At 51.1% G+C, this 15,386-nt stretch overlaps 1 protein-coding gene across 1 annotated transcript in view; it reads right to left on the bottom strand.

The window, feature by feature from the left end:
• The window catches only part of EPAS1 (endothelial PAS domain protein 1), an 87,478-nt gene extending 84,016 nt beyond the window's left edge, over nucleotides 1-3,462 (bottom strand). The window contains exon 1 of the mRNA XM_012450578.2: nucleotides 2,930-3,462. Within this exon, the coding sequence (XP_012306001.2) occupies nucleotides 2,930-2,955 (26 nt within the window). The 5' untranslated portion in view covers nucleotides 2,956-3,462. The remainder of the gene's footprint in view (nucleotides 1-2,929) is intronic.
• Nucleotides 3,463-15,386: the final 11,924 nt, after the last annotated feature.

The following is a 15,386-nucleotide window of genomic DNA, read 5'->3' as shown; positions in this document are numbered from 1 at the left end:
ATTGAACAATACTGCATAAGCACTCCTGGAAGGTGCCTGGACCTAGGTCTGGCTTTGGGACTGGACTTTGATCCCTGATTATCCAATGATCTCATTTACATTTTGCCTGAACCACTCCCCAAACCCCATGCACCCCACAATTTCCACAATTTTTTTTTTCTGAGTGAAAGGACTGAGGAGGTGAGTCACCCAGACACTTTCTAGCTCTCCCTAGAATCAGGAAGCCTGGCTGGTTAATTAGACCACTTCATTCCTGATAAATAGGTGCACGAAAAGGGGAGTGAAAGTGCAGTACCCCCACCAGGCTTCAGTTTCTGACATCTGTGATGTCATCGCAAATGCCCACTACCACCGAAACTGGCACTATCGAGGCCAACCAGCCAACCAACGTTTAGAAAGCAAACTATTATTAAACATTAACATATTTATCGACACATGATCGTTTTGGAACAAAATAATCTGCCCACTTCTTGAGAGGCCATTGTTAAAAGGAATATTCCAAATGTTCTGCCGATACTGCATTTGGGGGAAGAAATTGCTCTGCCAAACCAAAGAAACACAAAATTTAAGAACTGGTGGGCAGAATCATCAGCAGAGAGCCCCCTCACTGCCCTTGTGAGGCCCTCAGGAAAGCTACAACAGCCACTTACGTGACCACACCAACTTTCAATGTATTGGTTCACATATTTTAATTACATGTTGGTCCCTAAAGAAACCTGCAGCCAGCAAGCAGACCCAGGCAAGAAAAGTTTACGAATCTCAAAACGATTAGTCCAACAGGAATTGGACAACCCCTTAAGGGACTCTGGGTGGTGAAGGACACGCTGTTTGCCCTGCCATTCTGCAGCACAAAAACCCAGGCAGGTCGAAGAGGGCGGACACCCTGGCGTGGCTACCAGCCCAGCGCCGCAGCTCACACAGCGGCCTCCAAGACGTTTCGCAGGCAGTCCCCACAGTAGTTCTTAAAGCGGCCGCTCTCGCCAATAATTGGGAGTCTAATTACGCAATCGTTCTTCCCGCTCCCATTCCTGCTCCTCCTCTCTCTCCGCCAGCCCGCTAAGGAAGCAGGTACTGTAGCCGGGTGTTTCGAAATCATTTTCCCCCTGCTCCCAAGTTTCTCGGCATATACGGTACAAAAATGCACAGAACCGGGCTAAGGCGCGCAGGAGGAGCTGACACTTCACACATTTGTCAAAATTACGGTCCAGCCCCACCTCGGCGATTGCCACATTCCTGATAGGCATCGCAGTTGTAAAATACACAGGTTCCCTCGCTGGCTCCGGACCCAAGAGCGCCTGCAGAGGGGCTGTCTATAGCTTTGTTTTTCGATGGTTCAGTGGTTATTATTGGCATTACGATTGGTTTTTACAAAATACATTGGAAACTTCAGAGTCTTTTTCTTGCTCTGCTGCCCTCAAAATAGATGGAAAACCCTAGGACCGCTCCCAGGGCCCCGGCGATGAGCCGGCTGCGGGCTCAGGGCTCCTTCACTTGTCTTGGGTCTGGAGGCGCAAAGGTGACGCCAAAGGGGGGGACTGAGGCCAGGAAAGGGAGTAGCGCCCAATCCCCTCCCTAGCCATCCCGCAGTGAAGGGCCCGGGCGCCGAGCCAGGACAGGCGCTTTTCGCTCCCGTTTATCAAATCCTTATCGGGAGCCCCAAGGTGGGAACCGCCGCTTAAGACCGGAGGATACACGGTTTCTGGCTCCAGTCCCGTAGTGGAAGTTGGAACAAGAGCAAATTAACTTCGGCAATGAGCCCTCCGGGCCAGTCACCTCGCTCCCTTCGCGACTCGGTCCTCCTCATCCTCGCACCTCTTCACTGCCTCCCGCCGCAGGCTTCCCGCGGCTCAGGCTTAGCTAGCCGAGCGCTGGATTCCAGTTCCCCGCAGCCTAGCCTCGCCAAGCCGCGGCCGAGCACGGGGCTAGAAGCTCCAGGCCACTGGGGCTGCAGGAGTGAAGACAGGAGGAGTGAGGGGACCGGCGGCGAGCCGCGCACATTTGCAGAAGGTGAGACCCTACCTGCTTCTGCGCGACCGCGCAGTGGGCTCGCTTCCTCGCTCGGGTAGCGCGGGGCCCGGCCGGACTGGGAGCGGCCGGGAGAGGGCGGGAGGGCAGCGAGAGTTGGCCGGAGTTGCCTCTCACCCAGTGCCGAGAGGCTCGCGAGGGCAGGCGGGAAGATCGTGGCTGCTCTTCTCCGTCCTCTTAGGAGACAGACACCCGCACCTGCCAGGGACGCCCAGTGTTGCCGTCCGCTCCCTACACACCGAGCCACCTGCCCCCACAGGGCAATCCAGGTCACTCACTACCTACTCTCCCTGGAGTCAAGGTGAGGCACGAGGGAAGTGGGTTCGCCAACCTTCGGTGGGGTCTGGAGCCCGGGAGTGGGGCCCTCTGAAGGGTCCCGGCTCCTCTGTGCGATCTTGTCCCTGAGCCGCTCTCCGCCTCCCGCCCCGCTTGCCAATATGGGGCGCGGCGCGGGCACAGGAGCGCATTTGGAAGTACCCCGGGAATCCAGAGGAAAAAAGGACGTGGATGCTGCCCTAGCAGGAGAGATCAGAGAAAGTGGAGGACAACCACCCACAAACACTTCCAGGGGCCGGTAGACGCGGTAGGCTGGTGCGGGGCGGCTGGGAGATTTTCAGAGGAACCGAGGAAGCACCTCCGACCTCCAGGCCATCTCCTTCGGCCTCCTGGCCACACTGCGCGCGCGGATCCCCAACTCCTCCGAGCCACAGAACTCTCCACTGCGAAACCGCAGCTCCTAGTCCCCAAACCTGGCACCTGCTCTCCCCCTCACAGCTTTCCAAACTGAGCCTCGAGCTCGGCAGACCTCTCCGCACTCCTCTCCCAACCGCTTCGGTCGCGCCTGCCCCGCACAGCCTGGCCCTGGCCTCGACCGGCCCCCTAGTCAGCCCGGACGCCCGCTTACCTTTTCTTCTCCTTGTCAGCTGTCATTGTCGCTGTGGGCCTTTGGGAGGTTCAGACGCCGAGCACCTGGGCTCCCTGGCGGGTGGGAGCTGTGGCCCTCGTCCGCTCCCGCGGCCGGGGCGGGTGGTGAAGGTCCGAGGTGTGCGCAGGTCCCGAGCGCCCGGCGCAGTCAGGTGGAAGGTGGCGCGCGGCGGGCTAGGTGCGGGGGCGGGGGTGGAGAAAGGTGACGGGGAGGAACCTGCGCGCGGAGGCGGGGTCCGGGGAAAGAGTGGGTGGAGGCTGTCAGTCCCGAAAAGAGGACGGCGAGAAGGAAACCCAAGTTCCTTTTTCCTTCAAAAAGGAGTCACTTTTCCGAGTTTTCAAGAAAAAAAAAAAAAAAGTGGCTTGAATGCTGGGAGTAGGAAGGAGTCGGAGGCCGGGCTGAGCTGACCATACAGTCTCAGGACACTGCCGAGGATTGTACGGCCGCCACAGGAGGGCTGGGGCGGGAGCGCAGCGAGCACCCGAGCTGTGTGACGTGCCGCTCGCGAGTGTAAAGCTCCCGCGGCCTCCAGCCCACTTTAAAATCTTCGTCGGCTGGTGCGGGGCGGGCCTGGGGCGGGCACGGGGCGGGCGCGGGGGTGGAGGCGGGCGAGCGCCGGCAGGCCCCGCCCGCGCCGCGCGCCCGGGCAGCCCACGGCGTCCCGGCCAATGGGGAGGCGCGGCCTCAGCCTCTGCCCTGACCCCGGCCCGCCCCCTGCCCCCGCGCTGCGCTCCGCGGCCGCCCGCCCGCCCCGCCTCCTGCCTCCGCACTTCTAGGACTTGTTTATGAGGTTGTCTGGGCGGCGGGTAGCGGGTGGGACTCCGTGCCGGGGAGACGCAGCTTGCGCGGGACCGAGGGGCGGCGGGGAGCCGGGCTCAGGGACTGCTGAGGGGGGCGACAGTTGTGCCACAGCGTCGGTGTCCTCCTACCCGTGCCGTGCCCTTGGGAAGAGGGCAGGACCGCGGGCAGCGCTCAGCCGGCGTGGAGCCCCTCCACGCTGCTGCGCTCCAGCGTCCCTGGCCCCGTCGCGTGGCCCTCGGGCCAGGTGGGGATGATTTCGCGGCCCCAGCGGCCGCGTTTCGGGCGTGGGCTATGAGCCCTTTTCGGCGGGACGCAGCTGACTACCGTTTGGGAGAAACAGCGCAAGGAAATTGATACAGGGCTGCGCCTGCTCTTCCTTCCGTCTTCCAGCACGTTGGCTGCTTGCGGGCTTGTGCCTGGCGGTTTGGTTTTGGCGGGGATGCGGGAGAGGAGAGCCTGTGAGCCGCCCGACTTTCTGCCCCTATTCTCGGCACCCCGCCGCTCCTTCGCGGGCCCCGGCGAGTTCAGAATTGGAGAAGTCAGTCTGGTTCCCTAGTGTGATCTTGGAGTGACAGAGTTGGCCTCGTGCCCTCAAGTCGCTGCATCTCAGCCCTGTCCTCTCCGTCGCCAGGGTCGATTGAAGTCCTGGGAAACGCAAAGGCTACAGGTGTTGGGAATTGGTAGATTTAAGGGCTTACGCAGGCAACGGTTAGAGCTCAAGGATTTTCCAGCAGCGCTTTTGACGCCACCTTCGAACTCCGGACCCCAGTGCTCCCTTGCCCCGCGCTGAACTGTCTCCCACCTCCTACCAGCGATGGGGCAGGAACATCTGGGGAGAGGACAGGGGACGCCATTAGATTTTGAAGCCTGTGGAAGGACCCATGAGTTTCACAGGAGTAACTTGAAGAGAAAACCAGGGCAAGAGAAGTGGTCTATATCTCTCCCTTTACCCTCTCACCACATTTTATGCTAGAACAATCTACATAAACGATTTGGGGAGAAGGGTAGGTTTCAGCGCCATGGTAAAAATGAACACGTATTTTCCCCCGTGTAAACAGGAAGCGTTGGGGAGATACTTTTCAAGAGCATGGAGAAGGCAGAGTGGAGAAAGGGGAAAAATCGACGAAGAATTGGGAAGTAGACATATTTTTTCTTTCTTTCTTTTGAGACAGAGTCTTGCTCTGTTGCCCAGGCTGGAGTGTAGTGGCCCGAACTCGGCTCACTGCAACCTCCACTTCCCGGGTTCACGCGATTCTCGTGCCTCAGCCTCCGGACTAGCTGGAATTATAGGCGCCCACCACCACCTCCGGCTAATTTTTATATTTTTAGTAGAGACGGGGGTTTCACTATGTTACCCAGGCTGGTCTCGAACTCCTGACCTCAAGTGATCTGCCCGCCTCGGCCTCCCAAAGTGTTGGGATTACAGGCGTGAGCCATCCTGCCCAGCTGGGAAGTAGACGTATTTTCTCATTTCCTCGGATCTCGGAGCCACGGAACACTTATACAGGTTGATAGTCAACGAATTCAAAGTCTGCACATCTCTCTCTAGGGAACTTATCTCTCTCTAGAGAGCTTATTTCCCTCACTTGGGACTAGGGTGAAGGAAAAGGGCACCTTGGTGACTTCCAGGTGCCTACAGTAGTTCACTACAACAGCCTCTGAGTCCTGGACTGTGCTCGACAGATCAAAGCAGTACCTCCAACCCATAGAGAACATAGATTTTTAGATTTTTATTTATTTATTTATTTTTGAGACAGAGTCTCACTCTGTCACCAGGCGCCAGGCTGGAGTGCAGTGGCGCGACCTCTGCTCACTGCAACCTCCGCCTCCCGTGTTCAAGCGATTCTCCTGCCTCAGCCTCCCAAGTAGATGGGATTACAGGCGCCTGCCACTGTACCTAGCTAATTTTTGTATTTTCAGTAGAGACGAGGTTTCACCATGTTGGCCAGGCTGGTCTCGAACTCCTAACCTCGTGATCCACCTTGGCCTCCCGAAGTGCAATGATAATAGGCATGAGCCACCACACCCGGCCTTAGTTCTTTTTTTTAAGGAGGAAAGGCAAGGCAGCATCATTCAAGACCACATCAACCTAAGAAGACATGGACACATTGCGGGGAACAACACACCCTGGGGCCTGTCGGAGGGTTGGGGGTGGGAGAGGGAGAGCATCAGGAGGAATAGCTAATGGATGCTGGACTTAACGCTTGGGCGATGGGATGATCTGTGCAGCAAACTGCCGTGGCACACATTTACCCGTTAACAAACCTGCACATCCTGCATATGTACCCTTGAACTTAAAGGTTGGAAATTTAAAAAGAGAGCACATCAACTATATTATATAGCTTTTTCCTCTTGGTCAGCCTGCACCCTATAAGTGAAAGGTCTCCAAGCTAAGACAAACAGCTGGCACTGAGTCTGGGATTTTTTTTTTTTAAGAGTCTCACTCTGTCACCCAGGCTGGAGCGCAGTGGCACAATCTCGGCTCACTGCAACCTCCACCTCCCGGGTTCAAGCTATTCTCATACCTCAGCCTCCCAAGTGGCTAGTACTATAGATGCACACCACCACGCCCAGCTAATTTTTGTATTTTATTTATTTATTTATTTTTTTAGAGACGGGGTTTCACCATGTTGGTCAGGCTGGTCTTGAACTCCCGACCTCAGGTGATCCGCCCTCCTTGGCCTCCAAAGTGCTTGTATTACAGGCATGAGCCACCACGCCCGGCCTAATTTTTGTAGTTTTAGTAGAGTTGGAGTTTTGCCATGTTGGCCAGCTGGTCTCAAACTCCTGGCCTCATGTGATCCACCTACCATGGCTTCCCAAAGTGCTGGGATTATAGGCATGAGGCACCATGCCTGGCCAAGTTTGGGATTTGGGCAGTGTCTGAGATTCACCAAAAGCTCTATATAATTCTCAAAAGGGTTGGATCCAGACTTGCTTAGAGAAGAGCGAGGTGGCCTAATGACTTAAGATTTCTTCTAGGATTCAGCTCAACAACTTTTGCAGGAAGGAGCTGAGAGTGCAAACCAGATGCAGGCTGTGGCTAGGGTACATCCAATTTTACTTCTAGAGCCCTTGGAGAACTAAAGTAGAAAAGCTTTGAAAGATGATGCTCAGGGAGGGAGCCAGGGATAGGGAGCTGGGTCGCCGGATATAGAGGGGTATCTTTAGAGACACTGATGTTGTGGCCACAGAGGGCAGCAGAGGACACTGGTAAGCAAAGCTCCCAAGCTACTTAAAATGGGAGCGAACTGCCCACCTCCCAGCAAATCTCCCTACCTGCCTCCCAACTCTGGTTTGGATGGTTTGGGGACAAAAGCTGTGGCACTAGGGAAACACCTACTTGTTCTGGCAATGGACAGAACAGGTGCCAGAACAGGTTCTCTTGCTTCCTCTCTTCTTTGTAGGGTGTGCCCTCAGGAGAATGGGATAGAGATAAGGTGTTAACTTACAAACCTGGCAGAGAGCAGGCACCTGGGATGCAGTGGGCTGGTGGAAGAAAGATGGCCTCAGTAGTCCCATCGAAGTAACAGTATGTTCCAAGATGTGGTTGGAAATTAGGTTGGAATGGGTGGGATCTAATAGGAAGAGCTCTTAGAAAGATGGGCTATCTCATTAGTACCTTATAACTTCCAATGCATTGTCACATATGGGAGTCGCGACCAGGGTGAGGCAAAAGAGGCCTATAAGAGCTGTGCAAGTACACTGGTGCCTGTCCTGCTACATGTGTGATCTCACGTAATACCCATCTGACCCCTGTCTGGCTATTAGTTGGTTTTGGGGTGGAGAGAGCAGGGGAGGTAGGGAGCAGAGAAGGGAGAAAGGACAAGCTGGCAGAGGTGCCTCCTCTATGGAAAGCCTTACCTGAGTCACTCCTTCCCTCACACTTGCGTGTTATTCCATCCAAATGAAACCAGCGCGTTTTGTGACTCTACAAAATCTATCCTCACACTCCCTGTCCCTGAACTCCAGGTCCAGAAAACTATACCCCCTATGTTTGGCTTCAGGCCAACATCGTGAGATAGTCCACATAGACATGCGCTCTATCTTCTTTTAAATGTTGTGACTTTTGACCCCACACATCTAGAATTTGTCATCTTTCAAAAAGAGTCCTGTGAATTTTTTTTTTTTGAGGCAAGGGTCAAACTTTTTTTCCTACTTGAATTCCTAACTGCTTACTGGTAAGAAGGATGCAGTTTTAAAGAACCCCAGCTTCTCCATTCCTCACACCTGTATATTGATGACTTGGAAACTAACATCTCCCATTGCTAGGCTTAGGGAAGTTTTGCTTATGAAGGGTCTTGTGTGTTTGCAACTGTCATTCAACCAATGGTGAAGGAGTCATTGGTCCAGGGCCAATGTACTCTGCTGCCTCAGAGAAAGTATAAGACATCAGTCTGATGGAAGAGAGCACTGGTGGTTTCCTTCCCTCCAAGAGGACATCATTCAGTTGGGTACACACTGCATTTCCCAGATTTTGAATACACACTTTTTAAGTCTTCCAAAATCAACAAGTATCTTTTGACATGGTAATTCTTTTTCTCCCCACAAACAATTTTTAAATTGGTAAATATATACAATTGTTATGCTATTAAAATTTTTTAATGTGAAAATTGAGAGCAAAATCTTATAGCCTAAACGATAGGAGTGGTAAGAATTTGGTGGTGGTGAACAACCAGAAAACCTGGAGTCCCAGCTGTGTCCACTGCTAGGACCCAGAGAAACCTGGCCTGGACTGGCCCAGCTGCCAGGCTAATGAGTGTCACCTCTGAGGTGATAAACTAACACCCATGTGGGAGGAATGGCAGATAAGAAGGATGCCAGCCCCACCTTAGAAAAAGGCATGAGCAGAAATGAAGGTGCTGCTTCACTAAAAATGATGACATTGTGTCCCAAGCATCCAGTTTGCTCTGGCACCTAGCCGACTAAGGCACAGAGCACAGGGGCAGTCAGAGATACCCTCCCTATCCTGTGGTATTGCTTTGGCCTATAGCAAAGTGTTAAAATGGGACTTTCCTACTTCACTTTCAACTGAATTTCTAAGACAATCAATGCCAATGACTCCCACTTCCAAAATGCAGAACACAAGAAAGAGCTCCTTAAAAATCATTTTGCATGCACCGTCCACCTCGAGGGAGTACATGGATTGATACAGAAGAGGACTCAAAGTTGGAGTTCTAGGATTGAGTTGTCAACATTGTCATCAGTTCTCCTCCCCATACCATGGAGAGAGAACACGCCTTGCTCCTCTCTCTTAAGTCCAATGACTAGGCCTTACCGGAGAGCATGCACAGAGCTTGATAGCTGTCCCTGGAGCTTGCAGAACACAGGAGACTGCCCACTGGTGAGCAGCTGGCTGAAGTGGCCTATTATAGAGAACGTTTCCATTTGGAAGTCAGTCCCTCTTCCCTATATCATACAAGGGAGCATGTGGCAGGTTGAGTTTCCTGGAAGATGACTCTAAGGGGGAAGATTAACATGAGGAAGGTTTATTAGAGAGTGCTCTTGGGATAGCACCCAGTGGAGGAAAGGAGAAGAATCAGGATCAGAGAGAGAAGTGGACCCTCACTGCCCAGCTCTGAAGCTGGGATGGCCCTTCAGAGTTGTCCCAAGGCAAAATGAAGGAGCCTTTCTACCCCTGCCATAGATCGGTCATTGGTGGTGGCTGACCTTGGGGAAAGGCTGTGACCTTGGGCAACAGCATCTTGGGGAATGTGTCCTTCATTCCTGAGGGGAGATCTGCGTGGCAGTGATCACAGGGTCCAGTGTGGCACACAGCATGCAGGTACCAGATGTGGAAGAAGAATAACCTGCAAGAAGAATAACACCTAGGGCCAGGCACAGTGGCTCACATCTGTAATCTCAGCACTTTGGGAAGGCTGAGGCAGGCGGATAACTTGAGGTCAGAAGTTTGAGACCAGCCTGGTCAACATTTTTTGTAAAAATACAAAAATTAGGCATGATGGCGGGTGCCTGTAATCCCAGCTACTCGGGAGGCTAAAGTAGAAGAATTGCTTGAATCTGGGAGGCAGAGGTTGCAGAGAGCCAAGATTGTGCCACTTCACTCTAGCCTGGGAGACAGAGACTCCATCCCATAAATAAATAAATAAATAAATAAAGAATAACCACCTAGGATTAAAAACAAAATTTTAGAGATGGGGGTTTTGCTCTGTTGCCCAGGCTGGAGTACAGTGGTTATCCACAGGGGTGATCATGGCATATTGTAGCCTTGAACTCCTGGACTCAAGCATTTCTCCTGCCTTAGCCTCCCAAGTAGCCACTGTGCCCAGCAATTTTTAAGGGGGACTCTGTCCACCTGGGATTCTTTAAAAAGACCTTGGCAGAAAAAGGTGGAAGTGCAACTGGAGATAGAGGCTGAAGGTGGACCATAAGTGACCAGCTGAAGGAGAGGCCCCTCTGGAAACATGAGGGCTACCATCCCAGGGGACTGGGAGGGTTACATGAAAGGTGACAAAGATACCAAAGAGGGAAGTACCAGCTGTGGCCAGGGAAAATCAAAGAGATATCTCATCCATACTAGAAAAGAAAGAGGGAAGGAGGATTGAGGGAAGGAGAGAAAGAAGGAGGGAGAAAGGAAAGGAAGGATCAAGGGAAGGAGGAAAGGAAAAAAGGCAAGCAGGCAGGGAAGCCTCTCCTACTCCTCATTTTTTTTCCCTCCTACCCTACAGGGGCCAAGGCGAGGCTAGTAAGAGGATGGGGTAAAGGTGCTAGATTGGAAAATGTGTTGGCATCCTCAGTGCCTAGCAGGGCACCTGGCATAAAATGGACAATAAATAATATACAAAGAATGAGGAAAATGTTTGCCCCTTTATGATTCCCAGTGACTGTGTCAGGGCCTTCTATATCTGCATCATTCTGGGGACAGAATGTGGGTCCTCCTGAAGTCATGGTGTTACGGGGGTGCTGTCTAAAGCAACAGAGCTACGGGGGTGATGTCTAAAGCACACATTGAGGTATCCCCAGATGCACCTGCACATACATACATGTACATTCCATGTACATGCTCATATACCTCCCTGGTGCCAAGCTCAGAAATAGGGTTCTACATAAACCTCACTGTACACTTTTCATTTCTCTTATGTGCATACCTCTGTCTCTGCCCTTTGAAGAAAACCAGGGATGCAATGCTGAGAATGTGACTGTAAATACTTCAGATTTTAAACTCTGAGGATTTTCTCTTTGTCTCCTCCAGAGGGTTGTAGCCTGTGGTGCATGAATCCTGGGGTTTCAAGGCCATCTGGGCCCTATGTGCTCAATGATCTGCCCCAGTGGAAGGAAGACGAGACACAGACATTTCAAAACCTTTGGCAATGGGTCTTGGCATGCCTTATCTTTTTTGTTTTTGTTTGGGGACAGAGTCTCACTCTGTTGCCCAGGCTAGAGTGCAGTGGTGCAATCTCTGCTCACTGCAACCTCCACCTCCTGGGTTCAAGCAATTCCAGTGCTTCAGCCTCCCAAGTAGCAGGGATTACAGGCGTATGCCACCACATCCAGCTTACTTTTTGTATTTTTAGCAGAGACCAGGTTTCACCATGTGGCCAAGCTGGTCTTGAAATCTTGGCTTCAAGTGATCCACCCACCTCAGCCTCCCAAAATACTGGGATTACAGGTATGAGCCACCGCACCTGCTGGCATGCCCTATCTTAATTGTTAATTTTATATGATAGCAGATTAGCTCTCCTAATTACTTCTATCTCAGGATAGATTAAAATGCATCTCCTGATCAGATAGTAATTTATGGTGAAGAGATGCCTTCTGGCCTAAAAACATGCCAGGATAAATCTCTAAGTAGACGACCTCAAGGCAGAGAGCCCAGAGTGCATTGCCTATGAACGAATTACAGAGTGAAGTTCATGTGCCCAAGGTTTTAAAGAATAATTAAGAGCCTAATTATAAGAGTACTGGAAAGAGCCATACACAATTCCAAGCTAGCTTTGCCTGTTAAGAGTAGGAAGCTCATTGTATAAGTAATAAAATGGTACTTCACACCATGCAGCTTTCCAATTTTTTCTTCAAATTCCACTGCGCTTGAGGCACCATCCCCTTTGATTGCATGCATTCTGATCTTTGTTGAATTAATGTCATCTGTTAATTCTATTCTTTGGCATTTATTTAATGTCCAGTCTATATGCATGGATGTAGTCGAAACTCAGCTGAGAAAGATGAATGATACATGGCTCTACCTTCTAAAGCTCACCCTCTACTGTTGGAGACAGACTTCTAAACAAAATACCACACCTCCAAAGAGAAAACCCTGTTTTTCTAGAAACTCAGAATGGGAAATGACTCTGCCTGGGGATGGAGGTGGGAGGGAGGAGAACTTAGGGAAGGCTACTAGAAAAGGTGACTTTGTGGCTGCATCTTGAAGGGTGACCAAGAGTTTGCTAGTTAGAACAGGGAAGGAAGAACATTCTGGGTTAAGAATTGGGACAGAGTCTTCTCTTATAATCCTCAAAGCAAATGTCAGGTCATACAGGAGCAACTCCAAAGACCTTTTGCAGAGATTTAGTTATTATTGCCCATGCTAGACTATCAGCTGCTACTGACTTTGTGCAGCACTTAGACATCTAAGTTGGTGCCTGACAGGGCATTTTGAGGATGACAGTAATGCCTGTGCTAGAGATGAATGAGGTGTGACCCTCATCTTTTAGCCGTGACATGCCAGCTCTCCTACCTTGGATTTGTTCCCAGTAATTAAGTGGCTATCACGGCAGTAGTGACACCAAAACACAATAGTGAGTATTCTGCAAACTCCAGGAGCATCTGTGGAACCGAGTGCAGATGCCCTTGACCTATGCAGCAGTTGACTCAGGTTACCAGGTGCCTTATTCAAGTTCTTCCCAAGAAGATGTATCTTTCTTGTTCAGCCCAATTTTTATAAAACCTTAATGTTCCCTTAAAACTGAAATTTTGCACAGTAGGCATTCGCATCAGAGCAACATTCCTGTGAATCTGGAATCTTCTAGAATATACTCCTCCAAGCAAAGAGCCCATTATTGCAGCCCTGAAGTTGGAGGGGACACTGATTCGTATCTGTGGCCTGGAAGTACAGATGTATGGCTCTGGAGGCCACAGCATCCTAAGCATATTAAATGGGGTCAAAAGCAAATCAAACTGTCCTGCATGTCCCAACTCAGGAGTTACTCTTAGGTGTAAGGAACATGAGAGAGGCCTCTAGAGTTAGGAAGAGTAGACCTAGTGGGGAGTCCTTGGGCCCTGTAAGTTTCCACTCAATTTCTCACCCTGAGTACTGCCTCCACCTGTTCTCTGTACCTATTTCTTCTCTTCTGTTTCTCCTCTCTAATTCTTCTATTTTGCCATTCTTCTTTCTCATTAAATATACCTTTCTTTTTCCTAGAAGTTTTTACTGAGTTTGAAGGTTTCAATGACGAGACTTTCTACAACCATGGTGATTACAAAGATAAGAAGGCTATTTCCATTACTGTCTTTGGATGAGAGATAGCAGAGGCTCCTCTCTGCAGGCCTGGCTGGACTGCTTGTGAGGAGCTGAGGGAAAGGTGAATGGCTTTGGGTCATTCAGGCCAGTACCCAAGAAACCCACCGTGCTGGGCCTTGGAGGTGGTGCTGGGGTAGCAGGAGGGTAAGGAATACTAGAGAGGTATGGCAGAGAGCCTGAGAGAAGGCGTTAGGACAAGCAATGAGGTCCCATTTCCCTTTGGTTCCTAACTTTATTTTTCTGCCAAATAAAAGGAAACATATCTTCCTCATATGGTGGAGAAGTAAATGAGACATAAGGGAAGAAAAATCTAAAGCTCAATATAAATATAAGGGTTTGAATCCATCTGAACTGGGTCTGTGTGAGCTAAGCTGCTCCGAGCTGGGCTAGACAAGGAATAGGAAGCAGTTTAACTTGCCTTTTTCTCCTGTGGGCCTAGAAGTCCCTGCATTAGATGGTGCCATGGAGCCCACTGGGGCGGGGAGCTGAGAGTGGCTTGAAGTCTGAACTCAGAGCCCAGGTTCAGGTCTCCATCAAGCTGAACAACGTCTCTGAGTCCCCGCTTCCTCATCAGCAAGATGAGAATTCTAATTCTACCTCACCTCACACACTTAGGGATAGAGTCAAATGCAATACTGAGCCCAAAATCACTGTATAAAGTACAATGCAAATGTGGTTATTAATATCCTATCGTTAATATCTTGGTGTTTCTTATACCATAATGGATTTCCAAAGGGAAAGTGTTAGCAAGATAACGTAGCCTCAGAAGGAATCGGAGAAACTAAATTTTGCACACTAAGGTAATATCAATTCAGTACATTTTAAAATTTAGTTTCTATTTCAGATCATTAGAATCAGTTTCTATTGGAAGTTCAGAAGCATTTCTAAGTGTTGGGAAAGACCGTCTCCCTGCTCTTTGCCATTGCTACGTTAGCCTGCCTAAGGAGGGGACGGCTCTTCTCCCTTTCCACCCTACTAGTGTAGGGCTCTTTGGGTGAACTCCCTCCCCTTCCCCCTGAGCAGTTGGGTGCGAGCCTGGTAAGCCTCTGGTTATACTTTTAAAATAGTGTTGAGAGCAAGGCAGGCAGGCAGGGAGGCTCACCTGACAGGAAGGACAGGTTTTCCTGCCCTCCCTCTCCATCTGTCCCACACCCAGTCACTTTGTCGCCCCAGAGGAGCTGTCAGCCCAGTCCACAAATTAGAGGGTGCTGCATGGCCCTGGCCCCACACAGTGTTTCCATGCGAACCTCTCCTTCCCCTGATTTTCTCCAGGGGCCTCCTCACATAGAAAGAACCCCCTGCTCCTAGCCCCGTTCCTGTATCCCGACCCTGGCAGCCTCAGCCACTCATCCACACATTAGCTAAGAGCTGGCAGTGCGGAGGATGGCTCTGGAGGAGAGGACAGGGGGCCAGGGTCGGCCCCTGAGTCACTTGGGCAAACCTGAAATGTGGGTGCAGGCTGTGCTTGGTGTTCCCAGTGGCCCTCGCCTGGGCTCTCTTAGGCTTCAGAGGGATCCTGGACCCCGAATCCCAGGCCCTAGGAAGGAAAGTGGTCAGACCTCTGGCTTCCCCATGGTGGCAGCTGAGCCCATAGCATTGCCCTCTTCTAAACATGGCCTGCATCCCTTGACTCTGCCTCGCCCTTAACCCCTGGTCAGCTCCTTCCCAGTGGCCGGAACTGCCCCTCCACTGGCCGCAGACATGGCTACATCTTGCTCTCAAATTATTCATCGGGATGCATACCTCCTGCTTACCCTGTCAGACCCCTCATAGACCTCAGTTAATGCAGCCCAGCTGGTTGAGCATTTGTCTTCTGATGGTTTGAATGACAAACCAGCCCTATGAGATCTTAGCTTGTCCTCCATCACCTCTGGTCTGAGGAGTTTTGAGGGTTTTGGGAGTTCTGGGCTTCATGGAAAGAGAAAGGAGAGGTACAGTAAATGCACTGGGACAGCAAGCCTGAGGACCGGAGAGCACAGTGTCTTGGAATCAGACTGACTTGGGTGGCCTCCCAGCTCTGTAATTCATCATATAGCCTTGGACAAATCTGTTAACTTTTCTTGATATCAATTTCCTTCTCTGTAAAATGGGGATGAAGTGACCCACTTCAGAGGGTGCTGTAAGGAATAAGTGATCTCCAAGGCCTCTATAGTGCTC

The sequence above is a fragment of the Aotus nancymaae genome, unplaced genomic scaffold (assembly GCF_030222135.1).
Source record: "Aotus nancymaae isolate 86718 unplaced genomic scaffold, 86718_ANA_hifiasm-v0.15.2.pri h1tg000057l, whole genome shotgun sequence".
Classification (NCBI taxonomy): domain Eukaryota; kingdom Metazoa; phylum Chordata; class Mammalia; order Primates; family Aotidae; genus Aotus; species Aotus nancymaae.
Note: the sequence above shows the minus strand (reverse complement) of the source record. Positions and strands in the feature narration are given on the sequence as shown.